Genomic DNA, 26,400 nt, shown 5'->3' on the forward strand with positions numbered 1-26,400 from the left:
CATTTTTAAAAACATTTAACCTTTATTTAACTCGGCAAGTCAGTTAAGAACAAATTCTTATTTACAACGACGGCCTAGGAACAGTGGGTTAACTGCCTTGTTCAGGGGCAGAACAACAGATTTTTATCTTGTCAGCTCAACCTTCCGGTTACTAGTCTAACACTCTAACCACTAGGCTACCTGCCGCCCCATCACGTTAAGACATGAATGTCAGTCTATCCGGAAAATGTGAAGAACTTAGAAAGTTTCTTCAAGTGCAGTCACAAAAACCATCAAGCGCTATGATGAAACTGGTTGTCATGAGGACCGCCACAGGAAAAGGAAGACCTAGAATTACCCCCGCTGCAGAGGATAAGTTCATTAGAATTATCTGCACCTCAGATTGCACCGAAATAAATGCTTCACACAGTTCAAGAAACAGACACATCTCAACAACTGTTCAGAGGAGACTGTGTGAATGAGATCGTCATGGTCGAATTGCTGCAAAGAAACCACTACTAAAGGACACCAAGAATAAGAAGAGACTTGCTTGGGCCAAGAAAGACAAGCAATGGACCAGTGAAAATCTGTCCTGATGTGAAAATTTTAGATTTTTGGTTCCTCCCGCTGTGTCTTTGTGAGACGTGGAGTGGAGTAGGTGAATGGATGATCTCTGCATGTGTGGTTCCCACCTTTTATTTATTTTACCTTTATTTAACTAGGCAAGTCAGTTAAGAACAAATTCTTATTTTCAATGACTGCCTAGGAACAGTGGGTTAACTGCCTGTTCAGGGGCAGAACGACAGATCCCTTGTCAGCTTGGGGATTTGAACTTGCAACCTTCCGGTTACTAGTCCAACGCTCTAACCACTAGGCTACCCTGCCGCCCCACCTTGAAGCATGGAGGTGGGGGTGTGATGGTGCTTTGCTGGTGACACAGTCTGTGATTAATTTTAAATTCAAGGCACACTTAACCAGCATGGCTACTAAAACATTCTGCAGCAATACGCCATCCCAACCTAGTTTGCACTTAGCGTGACTATCATTTGTTTGTCAACAGTACAATGACCCAACACACCTCCAGGCTGTGTAAGGGCTATTTGACCAAGGAGAGTAGAGTGCTGCATCAGATGACCTGGCCTCCACAATCACCTGACCTCAACCCAAATGAGATGGTTTGGGATGAGTTGGACCGCAGAGTAAAGAAAAAGCAGCCAACAAGTGCTCAGCATGTGGGAACTCAGTAAAGACTGTTGGAAAAGCATTCCTCATTAAGCTGGTTGAGAGAATACCAAGAGTGTGCAAAGCTGTCATCAAGGCAAAGGGTGGCTACTTTGAACAAATCTGAAATATATTTTGATTTAACATTTTTTTTGTTATTCTACAATGTAGAAAATAGTAAAAAATAAAGAAAAACCCTGGAATGAGTAGATGTGTCAACTTTTGACTGGTACTGTATGTATGTATGTATAACACATCGATTAAACACTGGAATGACTTAAAGGCAAAGGAACATAACGATTACATATTAGGTATGGTGAACTGGGTCAGGTGTGTAAATTAAGGATGCACTGATGTGGACATTGAGCCAATATTGATCATTCCTTGGCCATAATGACTAACACTGACAACATGTTTTCTGTAATTCTCGGCTAATACGGAAATGAAGACTAATTGATTGTGAAACCCTATTTGCACAGTTAAGGTTGCTATAGTTCATTTTTTTATGTAGAGAATATATAGATTGTGTTGAATAGGGAAGGGCCTCTAACCTGTGCAGCTGTGCTGGGGGTGTAGGATCCTCCTGGCCAGTCTTCTTCACGTCTTTTAGCTTCTTTTTCTGGGGCTCACCGGACCGCCCAGCCTCCTGCTCCTCCCTGGACCTCTTCACTGCAGCACAGAGGGGGGGTGGGGGGGACATCAATGATATTACATATCAAAATTAATGTTGCAAAATCCTGGAGCCTCATAAATAACCACTACGTAAATTTGTCACCAAGACTGGGCATGCAAAAAAATTGAGTTAAATGTTTCCCGTTTTAAAAATCAGACCAGTTGTAAAAACTTGCACGTTAACGAGATTATAACTCGCCCATAAAATCAACTTTTATGCCCTTATTTGCTGTATATTTTGGACCTAGACCGAGTCAGTATCTAAAGGAAATAGTGAACTTGAACTTAGGAGCACGTGTCTGCTAAATGACTTCAATGTAAATGTAAATGTAAAACGTCAGCCATCCCCTCCGGCACCATTCTACCAATTTCTTCGGGAGGCGTTTCTGAAAGACTTGTAAACAGACCATTTGAACGCAATAATGGTTTGCATTAACTTTTTATGGAACCTAAATATGCTGCACTGCCCGCGAATTCTGAAATAGTGTCTGTACACTATCTGAGTATACTACAGTATACTACAGTAGACACTTCAATGCAAAATAAACTGTTCACCTGTTAAATTTGACTGTGTGTTATAAACCACGCTGCCCGTCGGATGAATATAGAACACTAGAAATAATAATAGCCTATCTAATAGGCCCAATTAAATGATATGTGGAAGGTAAATTGTTGTATGGCTACTTCGGGAAATATAAACTTAACCGTCTCAACAATGGTGATCAAGAAATGGTGAGGAATTTACTCTGCAATGGTTCTGATATACATTGTCAAGAAAAAGTATGTGAACCCTTTGGAATTACCTGGCTTTCTGCATAAATTGGTCCTAACATTTGATCTGATCTTCATCTAAGTCCCAACAATAGACAAACACAGTCTGCGTAATCTAATAACAAACAATTATTTCTTATGTTTTCATTGAACACACCGTGTAAACATTCACAGTGCAGGGTGGGAAAAGTATGTGAACCCTTTGATTTAATAACTGGTTGACCCTCCTTTGGCAGCAATAACCTCAACCAAACGTGTTCTGTAGTTGCGGATCAGACCTGCACAACGGTCAGGAGGAATTTTGGACCATTCCTCTTTACAAAACTGTTTCCGTTCAGCAATATTCTTGGAATGTCTGGTGTGAACTGCTCGAGGTCATGTTACAGCATCTCAACCGGGTTGAGGTCATGACCCTGACTGGGCCAATCCAGAAGGCTGTTTTGGGTTGTTGTCCTGTTGCATTACCAAACTTCAGTTGAGCTTCAATTGGCGGACAGAAACATTTTGCAGAAGAATACAAGGCTGAACTTGGGAATTCATTTTTCAGTCGATGATAGCAAGCTGTCCAAGACCTGAGGCAGCAAACAGCCCAAACCATGATGCTCCCTCCACCATACTTTACAGTTGGGATGAGGTTTTGATGTGTGCTGAGGTTTTGATGTGTGCTGTGCTTATTTCTCCGCACATAGTGTTGTGTTCCTTCCAAACAACTCAAATGTAGTTTTATCTGTCCTCAGAATATTTTGCCAGTAGCGCTGTGGAACATCCAGATGCTCTTTTGCGAACTTCAGACGTGCAGCAATGTTTTTTATTAGCTTCCTCCGTGGTGTTCTCCCATGAACACCAATTCTTGTTTAGTGTTTTACGTATCGTAGACTCGTCAGAGATGTTCGCATGTTTGAGATCTGTGTAAGTCTTTAGCTGACACTATGATTCTTCTTAACCTCATTCAGCATTTTGCGCTGTGCTCTTGTAGCCATCTTTGCAGGACAGCCACTCCTAGGGAGAGAAGCAACTGTGCTGAACTTTCTCCATTTATAGACAATTTGTCTTACCGTGTACTGATGAACATCAAGGCTTTTAGAGATACTTTTGTAACCCTTTCCAGCTTTATGCAAGTCAACAAATCTGAATCTCTTGGAACACTAGGGGCAGTATTTCATTTTTGGATGAAAAAACGTTCCCGTTTTAAACAAGATATTTTGTCATGAAAAGATGCTCGACTATGCATATAATTGACAGCTTTGGAAACAAAACACTCTGACGTTTCCAAAACGGCAAAGATATTATCTGTGAGTGCCACAGAACTGATGCTGCAGGCGAAACCAAGATGAAACTTCAAACAGGAAATTAGCTAAATTTTTGAGGCGCTGTTTTCCATTGTCTCCTTATATGGCTGTGAATGCGCCCTGAACGAGCCTACACGTTCTGCCGTTTCGCCAAGGTGTCTGCAGCATTGTGACGTGTTTGTAGGCATATCATTGGAAGATTGGCCATAAGAGACTACATTTACCAGGTGTCCGCCCGGTGTCCTTTGTCGAAATTGGTGCGTAATCTCCAGCTCCAAGCATTCCTCCATGTGATTCAGAGGAGACTTCCACGAACGATATATAATCGAAGAGATATGTGAAAAACACCTTGGGGATTGATTCTAAACAACGTTTACCATGTTTCAGTCGATATTATGCAGTTAACCTGTTGCTCCTACCCTCTACTTTTTTGAACATTTTGTTAAAAATAGCGCAACATTTCAGCGCCCTGCTACTCATGCCAGGAATATAGCACGTTCATATGGTTAGAATGTGTGGATAGGAAACACTCGGACGTTTTTAAAACTGGTTAAATCACGACTGTGGCTATAACATAACGTGCGTTACATCGGAAAGCGCACAGTGAGCCGAATTAGATAAGACCGAGCATTCAACTCCCACAGCATCCCCATGTTGTCTAGAGTCTTGTGAATTGAATCATCTTTGATTCTTGGTTGAACCGAAACAGGGGAACCACTTACCTCCAGTCTCCGCCCAGATCATTCTGGAAGAGCTCTCTCGTGAAATTTTTTCCAAGACGACAGCTAAAGATTTTTACATCGCCTCCTGATGATTTTTATCGCTTATTAACGTTTACTAATACCTAAAGTAGCATTACAAACGTATTTCGAAGTGTTTTGTGAAAGTTTATCGTCTACTTTTTGAATTTTAAAAAATGACGTTACGTTGTGAAATCGCAGTTTTTTTCGTTTATCACACAGTCTACATATAACGATATCTTGGCTTTATATGGCCCGATTTAATCGAAATAAAGACCCAATAGTGTTTATGGGACATCTAGGAGTGCCAACAAAGAAGATGGTGAAAGGTAATGACTGTTTTCTATTTTATTGTGCGGTTTGTGTAACGCCGAAATGCTAATTATTTTGTTTACGTCCCCTGCTGTGCTTTTGTGTTGTAGTGTATTGGTGCATGCTATCAGATAATAGCTTCTCATGCTGTCGCCGAAAAGCATTTTAAAAATCTGACTTGTTGCCTGGATTCACGAGTGTAGCTTTAATTCGATACCCTGCATGTGTATTTTAATGAACTTTTGAGTTTTAACTAATACTATTAGCATTTAGCGTAGCACAATTGCATTTCCAGAGCTCTAGTTGGGACGCAAGCGTCCCGAGTAGAGGGAAGAGGTTAATTTGGAAAACAGTTTGGCGTTTTGATGACTGAATTTTCGTTTTTTTTTGGTAGCCAAACGTGACGAACAAAACGGAGCGATCCAGGATCTGGGATGGCTAGAATCAAGAGGTTAATTTTGGGTCTTCTGAGATCTCTTTTGTTAGAGGCATGGTTCACATCAGGCAATGCTTCTTGTGAATAGCAGACTCACATTGTGAGTTTTTTATATTGCATTATATTTTATAACCAACATCAACAATCTCGTCTCATTGATTGGACTCCAGGTTAGCTGACTCCAATTAGCTTTTGGAGAAGTCAATAGCCTAGATATTCACCATTTGTTCCCAACCTACACTGTGAATGTTTAAATTATTTATTCAAAATAGGCAAGAAAAACACAACAATTTGTGTGTTATTAGTTTAAGCAGACTGTGATTGTCTGTTGTGACTTACTGGAAGATTAGATCACATTGTTTGACCATTTTATGCAGAAGTCCAGGTAATTCCAACGGGTTCACATACTTTTTCTTGCAACTGTATGCATGTATTATGCTTAGATATTAAATATTGTCTACACAAGAAACTTGACATTACAATATTCATATGTAGCCAAATACTTAGCCAAATACTTTAAACTCAGTTTTTCAAAATTCCTGACAATTAATCCTAGTAAAAATTATGTTTTAGGTCAGTTAGGATCACCACTTTATTTTAATAAAGTGAAATGTCAGAATAATAGTAGAGAGTGATTTATTTGAGCTTATATTTCTTTCAACACATTCCCAGTGGCTCAGAAGTTTGCATACACTCAATTAGTATTTGGAAACATTGCCTTTAAATTGTTTAACTTGGGTCAAGTGTTTTGGGTAGCCTTCCCACAATAAGTTGGGTGATTTTTGGCCCATTCCTCCCGACAGAGCTGGTGTAACTGAGTCAGATTTGTAGGCCTCCTTGCTCGCACGAGCCTTTTCAGTTCTGCCCACAAATGTTCTAATGGGACTGAGGTCAGGGCTTTGTGATGGCCACTCCAGTACCTTGACTTTGTTGTCCTTAAGCCATTTTGCCACAACTTTGTAAGTATGCTTGGGGTCATTGTCCATTTGGAAGACCAATTTGCTACCAAGCTTTAACAACCTGGCTGATGTCTTCAGATGTTGCTTCAATATATCCACATCATTTTCCTCCCCCATGAAGCCATCTATATTGTGAAGTGCACCAGTCCCTCCTGCAGCAAAGCACCCCCACAACATGATGCTGCCACCCGTGCTTCACGTTTGGGATGGTGTTCTTCGGCTTGCAAGCCTCCCCCTTTTTCCTACAACCATAACGATGGTCATTATGGGCAAACGGTTCTATTTTTGTTTCATCAGACCAGAGGACATTTCTCTAAAAAGTACGATCTTTGTCCCCATGTGCAGTTGCAAACCGTAGTCTGGCTTTCTTATGGTGGTTTAGGAGCAGTGGCTTCTTCCTTACTGAGCAGCCTTTCAGGTTATGTCGATATAGGACGTGTTTTACTGTGGATATAGATACTTTTGTACCGGTTTCCTCCAGCATCTTCACAAGGTTCTTTGCTGTTGTTCTGGGATTGATTTGCACTTTCCACTCCAAAGTACGTTCATCTCTAGGAGACAGAACGTATCTCCTTCCTGAGCGGTATGATGGCTGCGTGGTCCCATGGTGTTTATACAGATGAACGTGGTACCTTCAGGCGTTTGGAAATTGCTCTCAAGGATGAACCAGACTTGGACAATTGTAGACCTCCTTCTGAGGTCTTAGAGGATTTCTTTTTTAATTTCCCCATGATGTCAAGCAAAGACGCACCGAGTTTGAAGGTAGGCCTTGAAATGCATCCACAGGTACACCTCCAATTGACAGAAATTATGTAAATTGCTTGCTGGGGTTTTAGGCTGGATTTCTGTACAGCACTTTGAGATATCAGCTGATGTACGAAGGGCTATATAAATAAATTTGATTTATCGAGAAGCTTCTAAAGCCATGACATAATTCTCTGGAATTTTCCAAGCTGTTTAAAGGCAAAGTCAACTTAGTGTATGTAAACCCACTGGAATTGTGATACAGTGAATAATCAGTGAAATAATCTGTCTGTAAACAATTGTTGGAAAAATGATTTGTGTCATGCACAAAGGAGATGTCCTAGCCGACTTGCCAAAACTATAGTTTGTTAACAAGAAAATTGTGGAGTGGTAGAAAAACTAGTTTTAATGACTCCAACCTAAGTGTATGTAAACTTCCGACTTCAACTGTAGGTCTAGCTTACAAATGTCAATGGAAAGGGTGAAACATTATTCAAGCATTATACTGCGCTTCGGATTGGATCGCATAGAGCAAAATACTTGAAATAGCTTATCTAATTCCCTACTGTGACGTGGGTCCAATTAAATGAGAGATGGGACGAATGATAGCCTACTAACTTGTTGTAAGCCTACAGACTACTTTGCAAGTAGCCTATGAAACCACCAGTCACAAAAGGTGAGGAATTTATTCTACAATGGTCATGGAAATGTATTTTTCTAATTATTTTGGAATGCAAAGACAAAAAAATAAAGTTTCACTCTTCTCACTAACGGCAAATGTTTGCATCTTATTATATTTAGCTAGGCTACCTAAGAGTCATATATTCCCCATTTGCACAAGGCTACTACTTTTGCCCTGCGACGTAATACATCTCCCACTATAAACTGTGTGTACACATTACCTAAAGTTTGTGGGAGGATAAGCGCATTCTCACGTCAAGTTGGGTTTTTATATAATGTAAACTTTCTCAAAGTTCTCAGTTAAAAAAAAAAAATCTTGGTAAGAGGGTCCCCTCCCAGCTTATTCCCTGTTTCTGGGAATCATCCAACCGGGTTTTCTAAAGAAACTTAACTTTGGGATAGTTTCCATAATACATTACAGCTTACTAGTGTTGCACGGTACTCTGAAAATGATGTACTTTTTCAAAAATAAATAATGGTTCTGTATTATTATCTGTTATATTCAGTTCTTCTTTCAAAAGTATCTCACGTGATTGAGGGGATCAAGTCTAAATGTGCATAGCCCCTTAAAAGTGTCAAGAGCAAAGTGCCTGTTCCATTTACTCAATCATTGCTGTCTAGGCTGCATTGTTAGCTCAGTCACGCTGCACAGAAGTTCTCACACATGAATAATGCACCACAACATGTAGAAACTGTTCATTTACTGTAGGCAAAACAATGTCCATAGAGCCTAGAACACTTTTATGATGCAAGACAATACCGCTAGGCTACAATTAAAAATGGAAGCTAACTTTCCTTGCTAGCTTACAGCGGAATTCACTTCCCTAGTACTTTTTTGTGATAATATGCATAACAAAATACGTTGACGTCAAAGCTGATTGTGACCAAACGTTATTAACGCGTCTCCCTCGTCACAAAAAAATCTAATCACTTCTTAGTCTACCTCAACTCCATCTGGCTTCTACTAGATTCCATAAGCAGTCAGATTCGACAGCCACATTCTGCCTTGTAAATGAGTCATTACTTTATTAAAAGAGACTGCACACACTTCTATAAAATTAATGCTTCTATGTAAATGTTGTTGATCAGCACAATAAAATAATATGTTCTAATAGTTGCCAATATAAGAAGTCCTAAATGGGAGGGATTGTTAGTAATCTGTAGCTAAAACAAGCTCAACTCAATGCACGCACACACTCCATTGGAATAATATGCATTCACCTGTATTGTGAATAGACCGAGGCTATATCTTGATTTACCCAGTTCATCAGTAGAGTCATGTCGCAAGAATCTGTACACAATTCCTGGAGGCTGAAAGTGTCCTAGTTTTTCCATGGCCTGCATGCTCACCAGACATGTCAACCATTGAGCTGTTGAAGAGGAGTGGGACAGCCTTCCACGGGCCGCGATCAACAGCCTGATCAACCTTATGCGAAGGAGATGTGTTGCCCTGCATGGGGCAAGTGGTGGTCATACCAGATGCTGACTGGTTTTCTGATCCAACCCCTGACCCTTTCTTAAGGTATCTCTGACCAACAGATTCATATCTGTATTCCCAGTTATGTGAAATCCATAGATTAGGACCTAATTTATTCATTTAAATTGGCAAATGTCGTTATATGAACTGTAAAAATCTTAAAAATGATTGCATGTTGCGTTTCTATATTTGTTCAGTATAGATATTATACAGGGCTCAGGGTGTCACTACTCACTGACAGGCTGGAAGGAGTAGAGTAGTGATGACATTACCCTTAATAGTGAGTGACAACACTACAACGGCATAATAGTTACGTAAACGATGTTTGCAAAGTGAGGAGAAGGCGTTTATTACGCTTCACGACATCTCAGATCCTTTGGCTAGACGTCTCTTTATAAGGTGACAGTTACATACTGGTCCTCAATAACATCTCACTGGATCATTGTACCCTTCTTGTACCTTGCAGTTTGACTGAGGACACATTTATGAGTCTAGTAAACAGCGTTCTGGGTTCCCACACTGAACTGAGGCTGTAGCTCAGCCTCCCTTCCACTCCTCACTGCTTGAGTCCTCCTCTCTTCTCCCATCCCTCTCCTGCCCCCTTCTCTCCACTCCACTCCAAGAAGTAAGGATGGGGGAGGTACACAGAGAGAGCCAAGGGATAAAAATAGACAGAGGGGTTTGGGTTGAGGGGTGCTGCTGTGTGAACACAAACACAAGTTGGATGAAGACCATGGGTTCCTATAAAACCTTTGAGGAGGGTTCTGGGCAGGAGAGTGTTGGGTTCATGCTGCAGAATTACTGGCATGGTCAAACATCATAGAACAGAGAGAAAAGAGAGAGAGAGAGAGAGAGAGAGAGAGAGAGAGAGAGAGAGAGAGAGAGAGAGAGAGAGAGAGAGAGAGAGAGAGAGAGAGAGAGAGAGAGAGAGAGAGAGAGAGAGAGAGAGAGAGAGAGAGAGAGAGAGAGAGAGAGAGAGAGAGAGAGAGAGAGAGAGAGAGAGAGAGAGAGAGAGAGAGAGAGAGAGAGAGAGAGAGAGAGAGAGAGAGAGAGAGAGAGAGAGAGAGAGAGAGAGAGAGAGAGAGGAGAGAGAGACAGAGAGAGAGAGAGAGAGAGAGACAGAGAGAGAGAGAGACAGAGAGAGAGAGAGAAAGAGAGAAAGAGAGAGAGAGAGAGAGAGAGAGAGAGAGAGAGAGAGAGAGAGAGAGAGAGAGAGAGAGAGAGAGAGAGAAAGAGAGAGAGAGAGAGAGAGAGAGAGAGAGAGAGAGAGAGAGAGAGAGAGAGAGAGAGAGAGAGAGAGAGAGAGAGAGAGAGAGAGAGGGAGAGAGAGAGAAAGAGGGAGAGAGAGAGATTTGAGGAGGGCTATTTCTGACCTGAAAGAGAAAGGCTTATGGCAAAACAAACTTGAAATCCTTAAAGGTGCCACACATAGAATTTCTCCCCCATGTGGAAGCTAGGTGAATGGTTGGTTGGTTCTCAATTAGAGACAGGTGTTTATCGTTGTCTCTGATTGGGAACCATATTTAGGCAGGCATCTTCTTTGGGTATTTCGTGGATTATTGTCTATGTTATGTTGCACATTAGCACATTGTTTATATATAGCGGTCACGTTCATCTTATTAGTTTTGTTGTTTTTGTTTAAGTGTTCTTCGTGTTCTTCATTAAATTAAGAAGAATGTATTCTAACCACGCTGCGCTTTGGTCTACTCCATACGACGAGCGTGACACCCGTAACATGGCGGAGACTCGTGCTTAAGCTTTTTTCTATCAGTTTTATTCAAACAGTTCTAAAAAACTATTTTTTTATTGAAAATATATTTCACAGCAATTTAGATGGTACAGTGATTCCCTACACTGTTCAGTGCTTATTTTCTCACATAAACTGAAATTGATCGAACAGTGTATAATTGTTGTAACCAGGAAATGACAGAGTGATTTCTGCATTGGCTGCTTGATTCGATTTCCACTAGATTACACTGCCACAGTAAAAAACAGTTTATCCATTTTGAAACCATAAAAAATAAACATCTTTCAAAGATAATTCGTAAAAATCCAAACAACTTCACAGATCTTCATTGTAAAGGGTTTAAACACTGTTTCCCATGCTTGTTGAATGAACCATAAACAATTAATGAACATGCACCTGTGGAACGGTCGTTAAGACACTAACAGCTTAAAAACGGTAGGGAATTAAGGTCACAGTTATGAAAACTTAGGACACTTTCCACTGACTCTGAAAAACACAAAAAATAAAGATGCCCAGGGTCCCTGCTCATCTGCTTGAACGTGCCTTAGGCATTCTGCAAGGATGTATGAGGACTGCAGATGTGGCCAGGGCAATAAATTGCAATGTCCATACTGTGAGACGCCTAAGACAGCGCTACAGGGAGACAGGACGGACAGCTGATCGTCCTCGCAGTGGCAGACAACGTGTAACAACACCTGCACAGGATCGGTACATCCGAACATCACACCTGCGGGACAGCCACAGGATGGCAACAACAACTGCCCGAGTTACACCAGGAACACACAATCCCTCCATCAGTGCTCAGACTGTCCACAATAGGCTGAGAGAGGCTGGACTGAAGGCTTATAGGTCTGTTGTAAGGCAGGTCCTCACCAGACATCACCGGCAACAACGTCTCCTATGGGACAAACCCACCGTCGCTGGACCAGACAGGACTGGCAAAAAGTGCTCTTCACTGCCGAGTAGCAGTTTTGTCTCACCAGGGGTGATGGTCGGATTTGCGTATATCGTCGAAGGAATGAGCGTTACACCGAGGCCTGTACTCTGGAGCGGGATCGATTTGGAGGTGGCGGGTCCGTCATGGTCTGGGGCGGTGTGTCACAGCATCATCGGACTGAGCTTGTTGTCATTGCAGGCAATCTCAACGCTGTGCGTTACAGGGAAGACATCCTTCTCCCTCATGTGGTACCCTTCCTGTAGGTTCATCCTGACATGACCTTCCAGCATGACAATGCCACCAGCCATACTGCTCGGTCTGTGCGTGATTTCCTGCAAGACAGGAATGTCAGTGTTCTGCCATGGCCAGCGAAGAGCCCGGATCTCAATCCCATTGAGCATGTCATAAGGTGAACGCACCAATTTGTAAGTCGCTCTGGATAAGAGCGTCTGCTAAATGACTTAAATGTAAATGTAAATGTAGAGATATACTTTTCAAATAAATTATTAACATGATGTTGTTTGGAAGTTAGATTGGCAAGAACTTTGTCAAATTGATTGTATGATTGTATAATGGAGTCATTAAGAAATACATGGCTGTCTAAAAGAAAAAATTATAAATAAAGTTTAATTTGTGATTAGTACAATTTTATGTCAAACAGTAAGAACCACCAGGAAAAAAGGGGTGAGTCATTTTGGCACCAGGGTTCAGGGCACCAGGGTTCTTGTCAAAACTCGAATCCATCAAAATCTATAATTGTGCTGTGCCATATTACTTGCTGCCTGCAATGAACGGCCCATAATATAAATTATTATTATGAGCCCAGGGCTCTGTTCTAGGCCCTCTCCTATTCTCGCTCTGTCATAACCTCACATGGTCTCTCCTATCATTGCTATGCAGACGACACACAATTAATCTTCTCCTTTCCCCCTTCTGATGACCAGGTGGCGAATCGCATCTCTGCATGTCTGGCAGACATATCAGTGTGGATGACGGATCACCACCTCAAGCTGAACCTCGGCAAGACGGAGCTGCTCTTCCTCCCGGGGAAGGACTGCCCGTTCCATGATCTCGCCATCACGGTTGACAACTCCATTGTGTCCTCCTCCCAGAGCGCTAAGAACCTTGGCGTGATCCTGGACAACACCCTGTCGTTCTCAACTAACATCAAGGCGGTGGCCCGTTCTTGTAGGTTCATGCTCTACAACATCCGCAGAGTACGACCCTGCCTCACACAGGAAGCAGCGCAGGTCCTAATCCAGGCACTTGTCATCTCCCGTCTGGATTACTGCAACTCGCTGTTGGCTGGGCTCCCTGCCTGTGCCATTAAACCCCTACAACTCATCCAGAACGCCGCAGCCCGTCTGGTATTCAACCTTCCCAAGTTCTCTCACGTCACCCCGCTCCTCCGCTCTCTCCACTGGCTTCCAGTTGAAGCTCGCATCCGCTACAAGACCATGGTGCTTGCCTACGGAGCTGTGAGGGGAACGGCACCTCAGTACCTCCAGGCTCTGATCAGGCCCTACACCCAAACAAGGGCACTGCGTTCATCCACCTCTGGCCTGCTCGCCTCCCTACCACTGAGGAAGTACAGTTCCCGCGCAGCCCAGTCAAAACTGTTCGCTGCTCTGGCCCCCCAATAGTGGAACAAACTCCCTCACGACGCCAGGACAGCGGAGTCAATCACCACCTTCCGGAGACACCTGAAACCCCACCTCTTTCAGGAATACCTAGGATAGGATAAAGTAATCCTTCTCACCCCCCCCTTAAAAGATTTAGATGCACTATTGTAAAGTGGCTGTTCCACTGGATGTCTTAAGGTGAACGCACCAATTTGTAAGTCGCTCTGGATAAGAGCGTCTGCTAAATGACTTAAATGTAAATGTAAATAAATACCTCTGAATTTCATCGCCCCTTTCTCACCTTGTACAGATTGCACGGTCACCGTCTCCCGTACGAAGGGCTTGTTGACGATCTGCTTGGACTTTGCGGCAAAGTTGAGTGCTGTGAAGGTTTCAAAGTAGTATGTGTACTCGGGTGCGATGTTGGTGATCATGACCGAATGGGACGAGCCGCCCAGCGAGTCCTGCAGAAGCCTCGTCAGCTTGCTGTCACGGTAGGGCACACGCCCGCCACCGCCCGCGTTGAGCGAGTCCACCACCTTGCTGAGGGTGAAGAGGGAGAGGTTGATGGCGCCGCTCTCCTTTAGGCGGATGCCCTTGTTGCCCGTACGCCGGTTGTCCTCCGAGCCGGCCAGGTCCACGAGGTAGAGCTTGCCTGTCTGCTGCCGGTGCGGGGGGTTGCGCTGTGTACGCACCACCTGGAGAGAGGCAGAAGGAATTATTAACTTGTCTTTATTCAGGGAAGCTCAATTGAGACCAGCTGTCTCATTTTCAATCGTGCCCTGAAGACATAAAAGAAAATATAAAACTACAAGATACAATACGAAGTACACTAGATCAATCACAGCAATCACAAACAAGTTATCAAAAGTCAATCAAAACAATTGCACACCTCATGAACTCATTTGTCAGTTTTAAACTGAGCAAATCCAAACATAATGCATTTTTGTAAGCGATTCCAAAAATGTGGAGTGTTAAAACTAAAAGTGGATTTACCTAGTTCGGTAGAGACCCGAGGAACCTCAAAAGAGTTACCAAACCTGTTCACAGGGTTGCTTATGTCATGTTTTTATACTTTAAGAACCAAGTAAGGTAAGTGGGAAGCTTGTATAGTTTGGCAAACAAAAAAGGTGGTAATGAATTGATCTACGGGTCTTTAATGAGAACAAGCCAACTATCTGGCAACAGCTCTGGAGGACATTCCTGCAGTCAGCATGCCAATGGCACACTTCCTCAAACTTGAGACATCTGTGGCATTGTGGTGTGACAAAAATGCACATTTTAGAGTGGCCTATTATGGTCTCCAGCACAAGGTGCACCTGTGTAATGATCATGCTGTTTAATCAGCCTCTTGATATGCAACACCCGTCAGGTGGATGGGCCATCTTGGCAAAGGAGAAATTCTCACTAACAGGGATGTAAGGAAACACGTGCACAACATTTGAAATAAGCTTTTTGTGCACATGGAACATTTCTGGGATCTGTCATTTCAGTGCCTTTAAGACCAACACTTTACATGTTGAGTTTATTATTTTGTTCAGTGTAGTTACTCCATAACCTAATTGACAGAGTGAAAAGAAAGAACCCTGTACAGAATCAAAAATATTCCAAAACATGCAATAAGGCACTAAAGTAAAACTTCAAATAATGTGTCAAAGAAATTAACTTTATGTCCTGAATATGAAGAGTTATGTTTGGGGCAAATCCAACACATCACTAAGTACCACTCTTCATATGGGTATGCTTGTCATCAGCAAGGACTAGGGAGTGTTTTAGGATAGAAAGAAACTGAATATAGCTCAGCACAGGCAAATATCCTAGAGGAAAACCTGGTTCAGTCTGCTTTCCAACAGACATTTGGAAACAAACTCACCTTTCAGCAGGACAATATCCTAAAACACAAGGCCAAATACGCACTGGAATGGCTTACCAAGATGACATTGAATGTTAGTGAGTAGCATAGTTACAGTTTTGACTTAAAATTGGCAAGACTTGAAAATTGCTCTCTAGCAATGATCACCAATCAACTTGACAGAGCTTGAAGAATGTTTAAAATAAAACAATTGTATAATCCAGGTGTGCAAAGCGCTTAAGAGGGTTACCTAGAAAGACTCACAGCTGTAATAGCTACCAAATGTGATTCTAACACTCAGGGGTTTGAAAACATATATAATCAAGAGTGTTTTTTTATACATTTTTTAAAAAGAATCATAATTTTAACAAATGTTACATTTTTCTTCCACTTTGACGTGAGTATTTTGTGTAGATCATTGAGAGAAAAAAAAAGCTAATTCAATCCCACTTTGTAACAAAATGCGGAATAAGTCAAGGGGTGTGAATACTTTCTGAAGGCACTGTAAGTTTTAAACCAACTTTTTGTAAGGTAACAAAGTCAGATCACAGCTCTAACATAACCTGGTCAACAGTTTGGGCAATAGCATAGATAAGTGTCTTCTGAATAGAAATTAATATTATAAACAGAGAACAATATTATTCATATAAATAGTTTAGAGAACACGTCCCAATACCGATCCCAGCGTTACACCTTTTGTAATATACCCGAAACTAGACTTTGATTTACACCATCAGAAATCACACAATGTGTCCTATCTGACAGATAGGCTTCAGTTTGAGAACTGATCTAGGCCTATTTCAGTCAGCCTTTGAATGAGTGTAATGGTCAAGTGTCAAATACCTTGGAAATGTCTATAAATAAGGCAGCACAACGGTTTTTTATGATCTAAGCAATTTAACACATCTAGAACAAGCGTAGCAGCTGAAACGGTACCATGACCAGCTCTAAAACGGTGCACATTTAGAATAGGATGAGAGAGAGAAAAAAATATTAGCTGAGAGTTGGGCAGGGATTCTAAAACTTTGGAAAGCCAAGATAAATATGGTTAAATTTATCTAAGTCAGAAGGATCATCTCCTTCGTGTAGGGGGAGTATATGTTCAGCTTTCAAGATCGCAGGAACAACTGTCAAGTTAAAAATATAGGTAAACGATTCTGCAATAAGTGGGGCAGAGAGCTGCATCATATAAAATGGTTGAAATAAAAATAGTGAATGTGTATATGAGTTCATTCTTTATTTACAGTCACTTTCGATGTGAATAAAGGACTCCCTCTACTGGAATTAGAAGAATTTCCAGAAACTATTCTTTCAAATAGATGGCCTATCATTTTTCTAAGTTTTATTTTATACGAAGCATGCTTATCTGCTACCTGAACCCGACATTATACATTGGGTTAGGGACAGATAGGGCCTGTTTTTGCATCAATAGGTATCACTAACATTTTGAAGCTGAGCCATTTGCTTGATTCGCTGCGCAGTACAGTGATGTCTGACTAAGATCATAACATGGTGTCAGAAGTGCTTCAACCTCGTCAAATATAACACAGGAGAGATTATTTCTCAGAAAATAAGGTTCCTTGAGTTTTGTCAGAGTTTAGAGTGACGAAAGGAGCCAACTGCTCTCGAATGTCTAGTCATTGAGCTACGGATACTCACAGAAACAGAGCCGCCATGAGCAGAGCGTGACTGACAGAGAGGAACTAACAAAGTTATTTCGTATTTCGGGCAGGGCCTTAAACTTGGCAGAAGCAATTGGGCCTGGGTAGGTAGGTCTTGAACATTGCGGGCATGGGTAGGGCTTAAAATGAATGTCCATGCAGGGCTCTGATTTGCAACAATGTTAGAGAAGTGAAACAATTTAGGGCCTGATCCGAGTCAGAGATCGATGGCAATGCCCTAGTTACACAGCCCCAGATCAGACATGAAATTATGCTCATTAAAATCCCTAAAATGTCTTTGTAATAATGCATGGATGGTATTTAGGTTGCTTAACATCTCTTATGCAGGCAATGGGACACTGGTCACTGAGCTCATTAGCAAAAATTATATGGATGTAAGGACTCACCAACACGCATCGGGCCCCGATTGTTCAGTCAGAAAATCTATTTAAACATTACCATTAACAGATTCACTCATTTTTCTTATATTACCTTCCATCCTTCTAAAAATAAGCTACAGTTTGGCAACAGTTGCGTTCTCTCCTTCAGTGTCAAATTAAGCATGCAACTGTGTTGACAGTCATTGATCTACAAGTAATTTTACATACCGAACAACCCCAGGGAATATCAGTAGCCTGCCTAGTCAGACCGCGCACTGCGCCCAACGTGAAGTAGGCAGCCTGTTCCTGATCTTGCACGTCTGTGTGGAACCTTTAACATTCAAATGCTAAAACGGTTTCCGTGACATCAGGCTTTATTAGTTGAGTGACAACCTACAGTACCAGTCAAAAGTTTGGACTCATTCATGGGTTCTTTATTTTTACTATTTTCTACATTGTAGAATAATAGTGAAGACATAAAAATTATGAAATTACACAGATGGAATCATGTAGTAACCTAAAAAAGTGTTCAACATATCAAAATATATTATATATTTGAGATTCTTCAAAGTAGCTTCCCTTTGCACAAAAAAAAAAACAGTTTTTACTTTGTCATTATGAGGTATTATGTTTAGATTTATGAGGCAAAAAAACAATGTAATGAAATTTAGAATAAGGCTGTAACGTAACGAAATGTGGAAAAAGTAAAGTGGTCTGAATACATTCCGACTGCACTGTGTATCTCGATGTGTTTTTTTCTAAATAAAAAAAGACAATTAAAATAGGTGTTTTCTTCATTAAAATGAAGAAATAAATAATGCCACTTGTCTTTCTGTATCAATTAAGCCTATATGTGCAAAATAAACAAATGAACACCATCACTTGCCAGGCTGTCATTGAACATAAGATTTTTTAAATATGAAAACATGCCTCATGTATCCCTGAAAATGTGCAAAATAAAAAAAATACTACCGATTCTGGCTTGGGGCATGTCCTATGGCATGTTACAATGTTTCCACCTGTGCGGAAGACCCTATCTGAAGGGGCATAGGTACTTCTTTGCAAGATCGCTCAGTCTTGGGAAGTTGGCCTTATGAAGCTTCCACCACTCAAGCGAGTCCGTGTCTGGGTCTGTGTCAGTTTTGATGGTCATCCTCTGACTAGGAGGCAGACGTTACGGTCTTCTTGAAGATGCAAGTATTTTATTGCTCTTCTTAGCCACAGGTTCAGCTTCTAGGCGCACATGCAGAGCTGTGGCAGGCTGAGGTGTGCTCTTCTCAGCTAGCAGAGACTGGAGCTCCAAAACAGCTCTTCGTTTGATGCCCTCAACCTTGTGGTCTGCTATGTATTTTCTCCTGGACCGGGGGTCCGGTTCTGCTTCTACACCTGCATTGCTTGCCGTTTGGGGGTTTTAGGCTGGGTTTCTGTACAGCACTTTGACATCAGCTGATGCAAGAAGGGCTTTGTAACTACATTTGATTGATTGAATGAAGCCATATCCAGGTGGTCATCTGTGGCAGGGTCATCGTACTGTACTTGTCATTTAGATACTCCAGTGTGGCGCTCTTGGTTTGCTTTGCTAGACTGTTCTCACCCTCCCCTGGCTGCAGGTGGTGTTGAACAGATGCAGCACAGGCTTACCAGACAGCACATCAGTGAATTCTTGTAGTGGGCTTATGGCTTTGTTCACTGACTCCAAAACGTTGATATGCTGCCAGCTGGGCACCAAGTGCCTGCTTTTCTTCTCGGAGCCCATGACCCGTGCTATGGCCTTCTCCTGCTTCAGGACTCGTTCAATCATCTTCTGTCTTGAACCCCACCTGGTTAGGACTCGGAGTTGGTAGATTGAGCACAGCCTGTACCAAAACCATATCTCTGCTATTTTTGAAGCTGATGACAACCTTTTTGCATACCCCGATGGCACGGTCAATCCGAGGGTCTTTCAAACCATTCTCTGTATATATCTTTTTTTTTAAGAAACAAAAATATAATTTAGAATGGCAACATTTTTAGTAATGTAACAAATACAGCATTCCCACACATCGTGATGTAACAGGTTTTGATAGGCCTTATTCCTATTTGACAAAAAACACATTGGCAAAAACTTTTCACCTTGTATAGTACTACTACTACATTGTTTAGGAATGTTTGACCATTGTAGCTGTTTGCACAGGCCTATATGTTTACAAATGTAATTGTTTTGATTGAAAAGACATCAAATCAATTACATTTAGTCCATATTGTTGTTATTCTTTAAACATGCCTGTGGTTAATTTTCTATTGGATTGGTAGAATTACAACAAGCTACAAAGGTAAATTATTATTATAATTTTAAAAAAGAATAATTCTACAGCTGGTCTGAAGATTCATTTTTTGAATGCATTTTCATTATCCAATGTCACACTTAACGATAGCGAGGGGAAGCCTGTGTTCAAAGCACTGCAGACGGGTCCACTTGTTCAAGCGCAATGCTTTTATCATGCACACAGTTTGTCTTCGCTCAGCTTCCATGCCAGTGTGTCTTCGAGACCCTGGGCTATTATTTCACCCGTATGGTCATCGGGGAAGTATGTCTAGAGGGACACATTTAGCAATGTCCATTCTTCATCTATATACTGGACTGTCAAGCTTAGATATGGCTCCAACGTTCTGCTCGACCATAGAGCGGCTGTGGTGGAAAAGTACGACACATTACACCACTGCGAAAGAGTCACAGAGAAGCTGGCTAAAGTACTTAAGTAGTACTTTAAATAATTTTTACTTAAGTACCGTAATTGCTGGACTATTAAGCGCACCCGAATATAAACCGCACCCACTGAATTATTAAAAAATATGTATTTTGTACATAAATAAGCCGCACATGTCTATAAGCCGCAGGTGCCTACCGGTACATTGAAACAAATGAACACAGCCTTTAAACAAAACACGGCTTGTAACAAAAATAGTCAGTTCCTCAAGCTGCTGTTTACAAAGTCTTCTAATCGACTCATTAAGGCCAAGCTCCCATGCAGCAGCTCTATTTCCTTTTCCAACAGCCAGATCGATCGCCTTCAACTTGAAAGCTGCATCATATGCATTTCTCAGTGTCTTTGCCATGATGAGGGTGACAAAATTACTACCGTAATCAGAATGATGGGAAGTTTGAGGGCGCTCGATTTACGTCACATACGTGACGGTGCTCAGTTTTTGGCGGCATGAATCTTGTGAAAGTGGGAAAAATCCATAAATTAGCCGCGTCATTGTATAAACCGCGAGGTTCAAAGTGTGGGAATAAAGTAGCGGCTTATAGTCCGGAAATTACGGTAGTATGTATACTTTACTATTTATATTTTATGACAACTTTTACTTCACTACATTCCTAAAGAAAATAAATGTACTTTTTTTTTCTTCCCCCTGACAATCAAAAGCAGGACAGGAAAATGGTCACATTCACACACTTATCAAGAAAGCATTCTGGACATCTCTACTTACTAAACACACGTGCTTCGTTTGTAAATTACTTTTACTCAAGTATGATAAATTGAGTACTTTATCCCCACCACTGCTCTTTCGCAGGTAGCAATGTATAACCGTGGCAATGCTTCTTCCGCAAAATACTTGCGGCTTGGTAGCTGATATTTGGGGTCAATTGTGTTTAGCAGCTTTTTGAAGCCAGGCTTTTCCACTGTATAGATGGGGACCATATATTTTGCTATGTGATAAATCTCCTTCCACCTCAAACTTTTCTTGTTATATGGAATGACGTTTGAAAATGCTGCGGCTATGGTATATTGTCTTTTACCAGACGTTTTGGGAGTGGGACAACTGGAAGTATCAGCATTGTGTAGTTTCAGTGTTTCTGTCTCAGGTGCTGGAAGAGGTTAGTTGTGCTGCCACGTCAGGTGGCAATTGTCTTGAGACACACTTTGCACAGGACATTGATTTGCTGAACATCGGACCTCAAACCCAAACCACTTCCATATGACAGAACAAACATTGCTACCCTTGGGAATGATTTCATTCTCACGAGAGGCTGAGCTGGCTACCTCATTGTCCATTTTGATAGAATGTCTGCCGCTACACTTCATGGGTATGGTTACAACTTGGGAAAGGCTGTCCAGGATTGTTATTTGTGTGCTGTGACGCCGTTGGTTCATGGTTCGGTTCACTATGGGCTGACAGAGGGCGAGATGCTGGGGCAAGTTGTTTTAGTTATCAGCCAAGTTATATTTGTACTGAGCTAAATCTCTCTCAGCCAATCTGATACTGGCATCAAACAATCCAGATTAAAAAGCATCCAAAATTAATCATTCAGATTTAACACAGTCAGACAGTAATTCAGACAATTTGCTTAAAGCACAAGGAGAAGCGATAAATTCCCACTAGTGTCAGTTGGACATTATTACCAAGGCCCACATTTAGAATTAAGCATTATAATTGAGGAGGAAAAGAAGAATGGAAAAACGATAATGGTATGGTGGGGAAGGAGCAAGGGAGAAAAGTGGAGAAGGATAAAGGTATGGAGAGTGGAGGGAAAGAGGAAGGGAGAGGGTAGGGAATCATTTCGTGCTCCATCTATGGCTCTGCTACAGAGATATCTAAATCTGTGTTCAGACTGCTAAATATGAGTTGCCTTATTCACTAGCCACACGGACGGTGCTATTAAAGACAGAGGTCTTTACCTCTCCGAGATTGTCCCAACAAGCATAGCAGCAGCAACCAGAGGGATGCTTTATGTAAATCTATGTCATGTTATGCATCTAATACTAAGTCATTCATGGGAAATATATAAACCTATGGGAGTCAGAGTGTGTAGAAACCTTGATGAGTAGAATGGCGTGGCTGCGGCTGGAGCGTTGGTTGAGCTTGGTGGAGGCCGTGGTGCGGTTGAGACTGGCAGGGATGAAATGAGAGTGGAAGTTGGAGAAGGAGGAGAGGGGCGTGTGGGTCAGGCCCGGGATGAGGATGTTCCTGTCCTTGTCCTCTCGGATGGGCAGATCCTGAGCACTGGGGGACAACAGGTCCAGCACCTGGAACAGGGAAGGAGGCAGGGACCGACCATGAGATGTAAAAACACTGCCAAAAAAAGTCTCAATACAATAAAACCAAATCATTGATTCAACATTCGTTTCACTTTCTATTCTGTGTCCACCTCATTCTCAAAAATGCATTGGAGAGGATCTAAGGTCCCTCCCCTCTAACTTTCTCCCCTGATGTGTTTTGAGGCCAGGAATGAAAAATTGATTAAGGACATATTTGCAAAAACATGAAAGCACTCACAATGCATCACAATAAATACCAGCAACAATTATAACCAAACAAAACAGCTAAGCATATTTCATAAAACATCAGACCACCCAGTCCTACCTTCTCGTTGTATATTTCCAGGTAGGACATGCCGATGCTGTAGTCCCAGCCTTCGTGCTCCCTCTCCTTGGCTTTCACCAGGTTGAAGACACCTCGGACCGCCCGTGGGATCACCCCTGGCTGTTCTTGACTGCCCAGCATAGTGTGGGTCTTCCCTGGGTGAGGAGATAGAGGAGCAGGCGGTTGGTGCTGGCTGGTGGATAATGGAGTTTTCTAGCATGCTTCCAGATATAAAATATTGCTGCTAACCACTCTTGTTGAGCCATTTACTGATAATGCAAATTAGAGCAGTGGTTTTCAAGCCGTGATCCGCAGGCAGTACCGAATGCATTAATTAAAAAATATATATTTTCCAAATTTGTAATAAGATGCCTTTAATATGTTACATTCACTGCTAAAACGGACCCGAAATTTGACCCGATTTTTTTTTGCAACTTATGACTGATTTGGTGGTCCCTGTAAAGGCTGGAAACCGGTGCATTAGGATATAGTCAAAGCTGCATATACGCACAGCGCTGATAAGCAGCTCTAGAAACATCAATGATATAAATAAGATGGAAGAGCAAAGAAATGCAGTGGAAGGACATATAGGGCCAATCTTATGAGAGTGAAAGTACTGATGCTTAACCTGAAATCAGTCTGTGACAGTAACTCATTGACAGTACCTTGTATCGCCCTCAAAGGAATACATGAAATGAGAGCCCTTTGACATACCAGCTCCTGTTGGGCCGTAGGCAAAGACGCTGGCGTTCTGTCCTTTCAGTAGGTGGGGCAGAATGGGCTTCACTGAGGAGAGGAACACCTCCTGTTGAGTTGTCTCCTCACCGTGGAAGACATCAAACCTGAAACCCACCACAGAATTTTAAGGGACACAGTCTGTTGCCTGTGGTATTTTATGCCACACACGAAAGGAAGTAAGTGATCCATCTGGTCCCCAAACACACCGTCTTCTATGTTCAACCACTTTTTTAAAAATCAAGTATTAAAATAAACTGGTATGTGATGACTAAAGGTTGATATTGTATCAGGCAAAAAGTCACTGACTGGTATTGCAGAGTCTCTGTGGCGTTCCTCCAGTTGATTATCTCCAGGGTCTCCGTATCCAGTCTTCTTACGCAGGCCGCCTCGCCCTTCTGGTCCTGCATGTGCATGTAGGGCCGTAGGCGCACCGCAACCCGAACCCTGGCTGTCTGTTTGGTTCCTCTCGCAACGTCCTCAGCCACGCGCTGGGCCGCCATGTCTATGAAACAAGAAATTACCTTTACTTAGCTAGAAACTGACAATGAGAGTCCAATAAACACGGGGTAGCCAGCTAATGTTAGCTAGCAAACAAGCTCGAAACACATAGGGAGACAGGCTATCTTTGTTGTTAGATGTCGTTAGCCAGTTCAGTTGTCGAGAATCTAAAGCGAATAAAACACTCAACCTTACCGAAAGTTTTCTCCTGTTCTCTATAAAATGTGGTTTGTATAAAAAAAAGTTCAAGATGTTTGCTAAAGTAAATGATGCCAGAATTTGTTGATTAAAAAAAGAAAGACTTAAACGATCGTAAAATGGCCTTCCGCCCAATATTTTCAAACGATAAAGCACAGGGGCCGTAACCAAATTGAGCCAATCGGCACTCTTGGTCGTATGACCTATGACGTAAACTTCCTCCACTACTTCCTCATTCCAAAAATTAAATAGTTAAAATCACGTAAATGTTGCAATTTACAAGTAAGCAATATAATATACATTTGTTCGATTTGAATATTGTTACCCGAAATCATGAAGCTTGGAAATTGATAATTATTTCTGGGTGCATATGGGTTCTCTACGCCCCGCCCCCGCTGTCTGTGTCTCGTTTATCCAGAAAATGGCGCTGTGTTTACCTCTGTGTGTCTCCCATCTGCTTAGTTTTGAATGTTTAGACTTTTGATGCATTTATCAATTACTAACTGGTAGGATCATTTGCGTTGTCTACCCGATCTATCTGCGAAAACAAACTGACAATTGGATTAAGGTAGCAAACGCAATATCTTGCAATAGTTTCTTACAGTGACAATTGCAATGCATGTTTCTGCTCACTAACATATAGTTAGCTGACTAAACTCCACTCCATGGTGAAGACGTTTCTGATGAACTCCACCAAAGGGTGAAGCAGAGACCAGGCTTTGTGGAATTCAGCTCCGACTACACCGATTCGCCCAAGGTCAATGCTTTAAACGTGTTTAATTCTGAAACGCTTAATTTACATATATTTGTCCACAGTGTAGTTGCATGGTTTTGTTTGTTTGCTGAGATTCAAACTTGATCAATTTGCTCATTACTGTTGATCTAAGATGGCAACTCATCGCATGTGCCAGTTGAATCTCAACAAGGAAACCAGCCTGTGGTTGTATTTGATTAACGTTTATTGAAAAAGTATGGATTTCAGCAAACAAAGAAAGGCAGGCAACTACAGAGGACACACAAGTGCAAGGTACATGTTTCGTAATTAGGCAAATCGATTGTAGTCAGACTTGAATTCCACAAAGCCTGGTCTCTGCTCCACTCCTTTGGTGGAGTTCATCAGAAACGTCTTCACCATGGAGTGGAGTTTAGGCATATAGCTAGCTGACTTTAATAACATGTAATGTGTAGCTAGGCTAAAAAAAAGTAGGCAAAAAACATATTTTCACGATTTCACTATCATCCAAATCTATCAATCATATCATGTTTTTTGGCTTATTCAGTCGTTTTTACCTGATTTTAAGTATAATTCTGCCCAAATGAATAATCAATATGTTGAAATACATCGATATGTTGAAGACCAAGACATAAAAAAATACTCTCTATACACATGTCAGATGTGTGTTCAGCTTACTTGTATTTTGCTAAATTAGTACATTTAAAACTGCCCACTCACTAATATTTGCCAAACGGTCACTCCAGACTGAAATTGATGAGCTTGTTTTACTGTAACTAATAGTGAGCACGGAAATTAATCAACCACATCGATATTGTATTGAAATCAATGGAACTTGGAAAATACCCGTGGCAACATGTCCCGTTTAAACTCTTCTAAGAGACAAACCTCAAACTTCGGTATTCTACATATACGAGTCGATAAGTATTCAACCTCTTTGTTATGGTAAGCCTAAATACGTTCAGGAGTAAAAAATGTGCTCAACAAGTCATAATAAGTTGCATGGACTCACTCTGTGTGCAATAGTGTTTAACATTATTTTTTTAATGGCTACCTCATGTCAGTACCCTACATATACAAGTATCTGTAAGGTCCCTCAGTTGAGCAGTGAATTTGAAAAACAGATTCGACCACCATTAATTACACTTTGGATTGTATGTATCAAAACACCCAGTCATTAAAGATACAGGCTGTCCTTCCTAACTTAGTTGCAAAAGAGGAAGGAAACCACTCAGGGATTTCACCATGAGGCCAACGGTGACTTTAAATTGTAATGACTGGGTGTTTGGATACACCAATCCAAAGTGTAATTAAGAACTTCACCATGCTCAAAGGGATATTCAGCTTTTTTTATTTACATTTTTTTATTTTACAGAGTTTAATTAATGACTGTGATAGGAGAACTGA

The 26,400-nt window shown here is 41.5% G+C and overlaps 2 protein-coding genes across 8 annotated transcripts in view; one reads left to right on the forward strand and one right to left on the reverse strand.

Moving 5' to 3' along the window:
- The window catches only part of kif22 (kinesin family member 22), a 51,088-nt gene extending 26,662 nt beyond the window's left edge, over positions 1-24,426 (reverse strand). The window contains exons 1-7 of the mRNA XM_029629741.2: positions 24,258-24,426; positions 23,871-24,066; positions 23,541-23,668; positions 22,827-22,981; positions 22,280-22,489; positions 13,889-14,285; positions 1,752-1,869 (exon numbers count right to left, since the gene is read on the reverse strand). Coding sequence (XP_029485601.2) covers positions 1,752-1,869; positions 13,889-14,285; positions 22,280-22,489; positions 22,827-22,981; positions 23,541-23,668; positions 23,871-24,064 — 1,202 coding nt within the window. The 5' untranslated portion in view covers positions 24,065-24,066; positions 24,258-24,426. The remainder of the gene's footprint in view (positions 1-1,751; positions 1,870-13,888; positions 14,286-22,279; positions 22,490-22,826; positions 22,982-23,540; positions 23,669-23,870; positions 24,067-24,257) is intronic.
- Positions 24,427-24,647: 221 nt separating this feature from the next.
- pagr1 (PAXIP1 associated glutamate-rich protein 1) overlaps positions 24,648-26,400 on the forward strand; it is a 28,241-nt gene continuing 26,488 nt past the window's right edge. For 2 of the 7 annotated variants that reach the window (XM_029629746.2, XM_029629747.2), the window contains exon 1: positions 24,648-24,828. Coding sequence is in view for 2 of the 7 variants with exons in the window: in XM_029629744.2 (XP_029485604.1) it covers positions 25,232-25,287 (56 nt within the window). In the remaining 5 variants the exon portion in view is untranslated. Of the gene's footprint in view, positions 25,018-25,042; positions 25,288-25,379; positions 25,939-26,400 lie in introns of those variants that run through there. The other 5 variants (XM_029629742.2, XM_029629743.2, XM_029629748.2 and 2 more) reach the window with 5 other exon arrangements.

The sequence above is a fragment of the Oncorhynchus nerka genome, linkage group LG23, assembly GCF_034236695.1.
Source record: "Oncorhynchus nerka isolate Pitt River linkage group LG23, Oner_Uvic_2.0, whole genome shotgun sequence".
Taxonomy (NCBI): Eukaryota; Metazoa; Chordata; class Actinopteri; order Salmoniformes; family Salmonidae; genus Oncorhynchus; species Oncorhynchus nerka.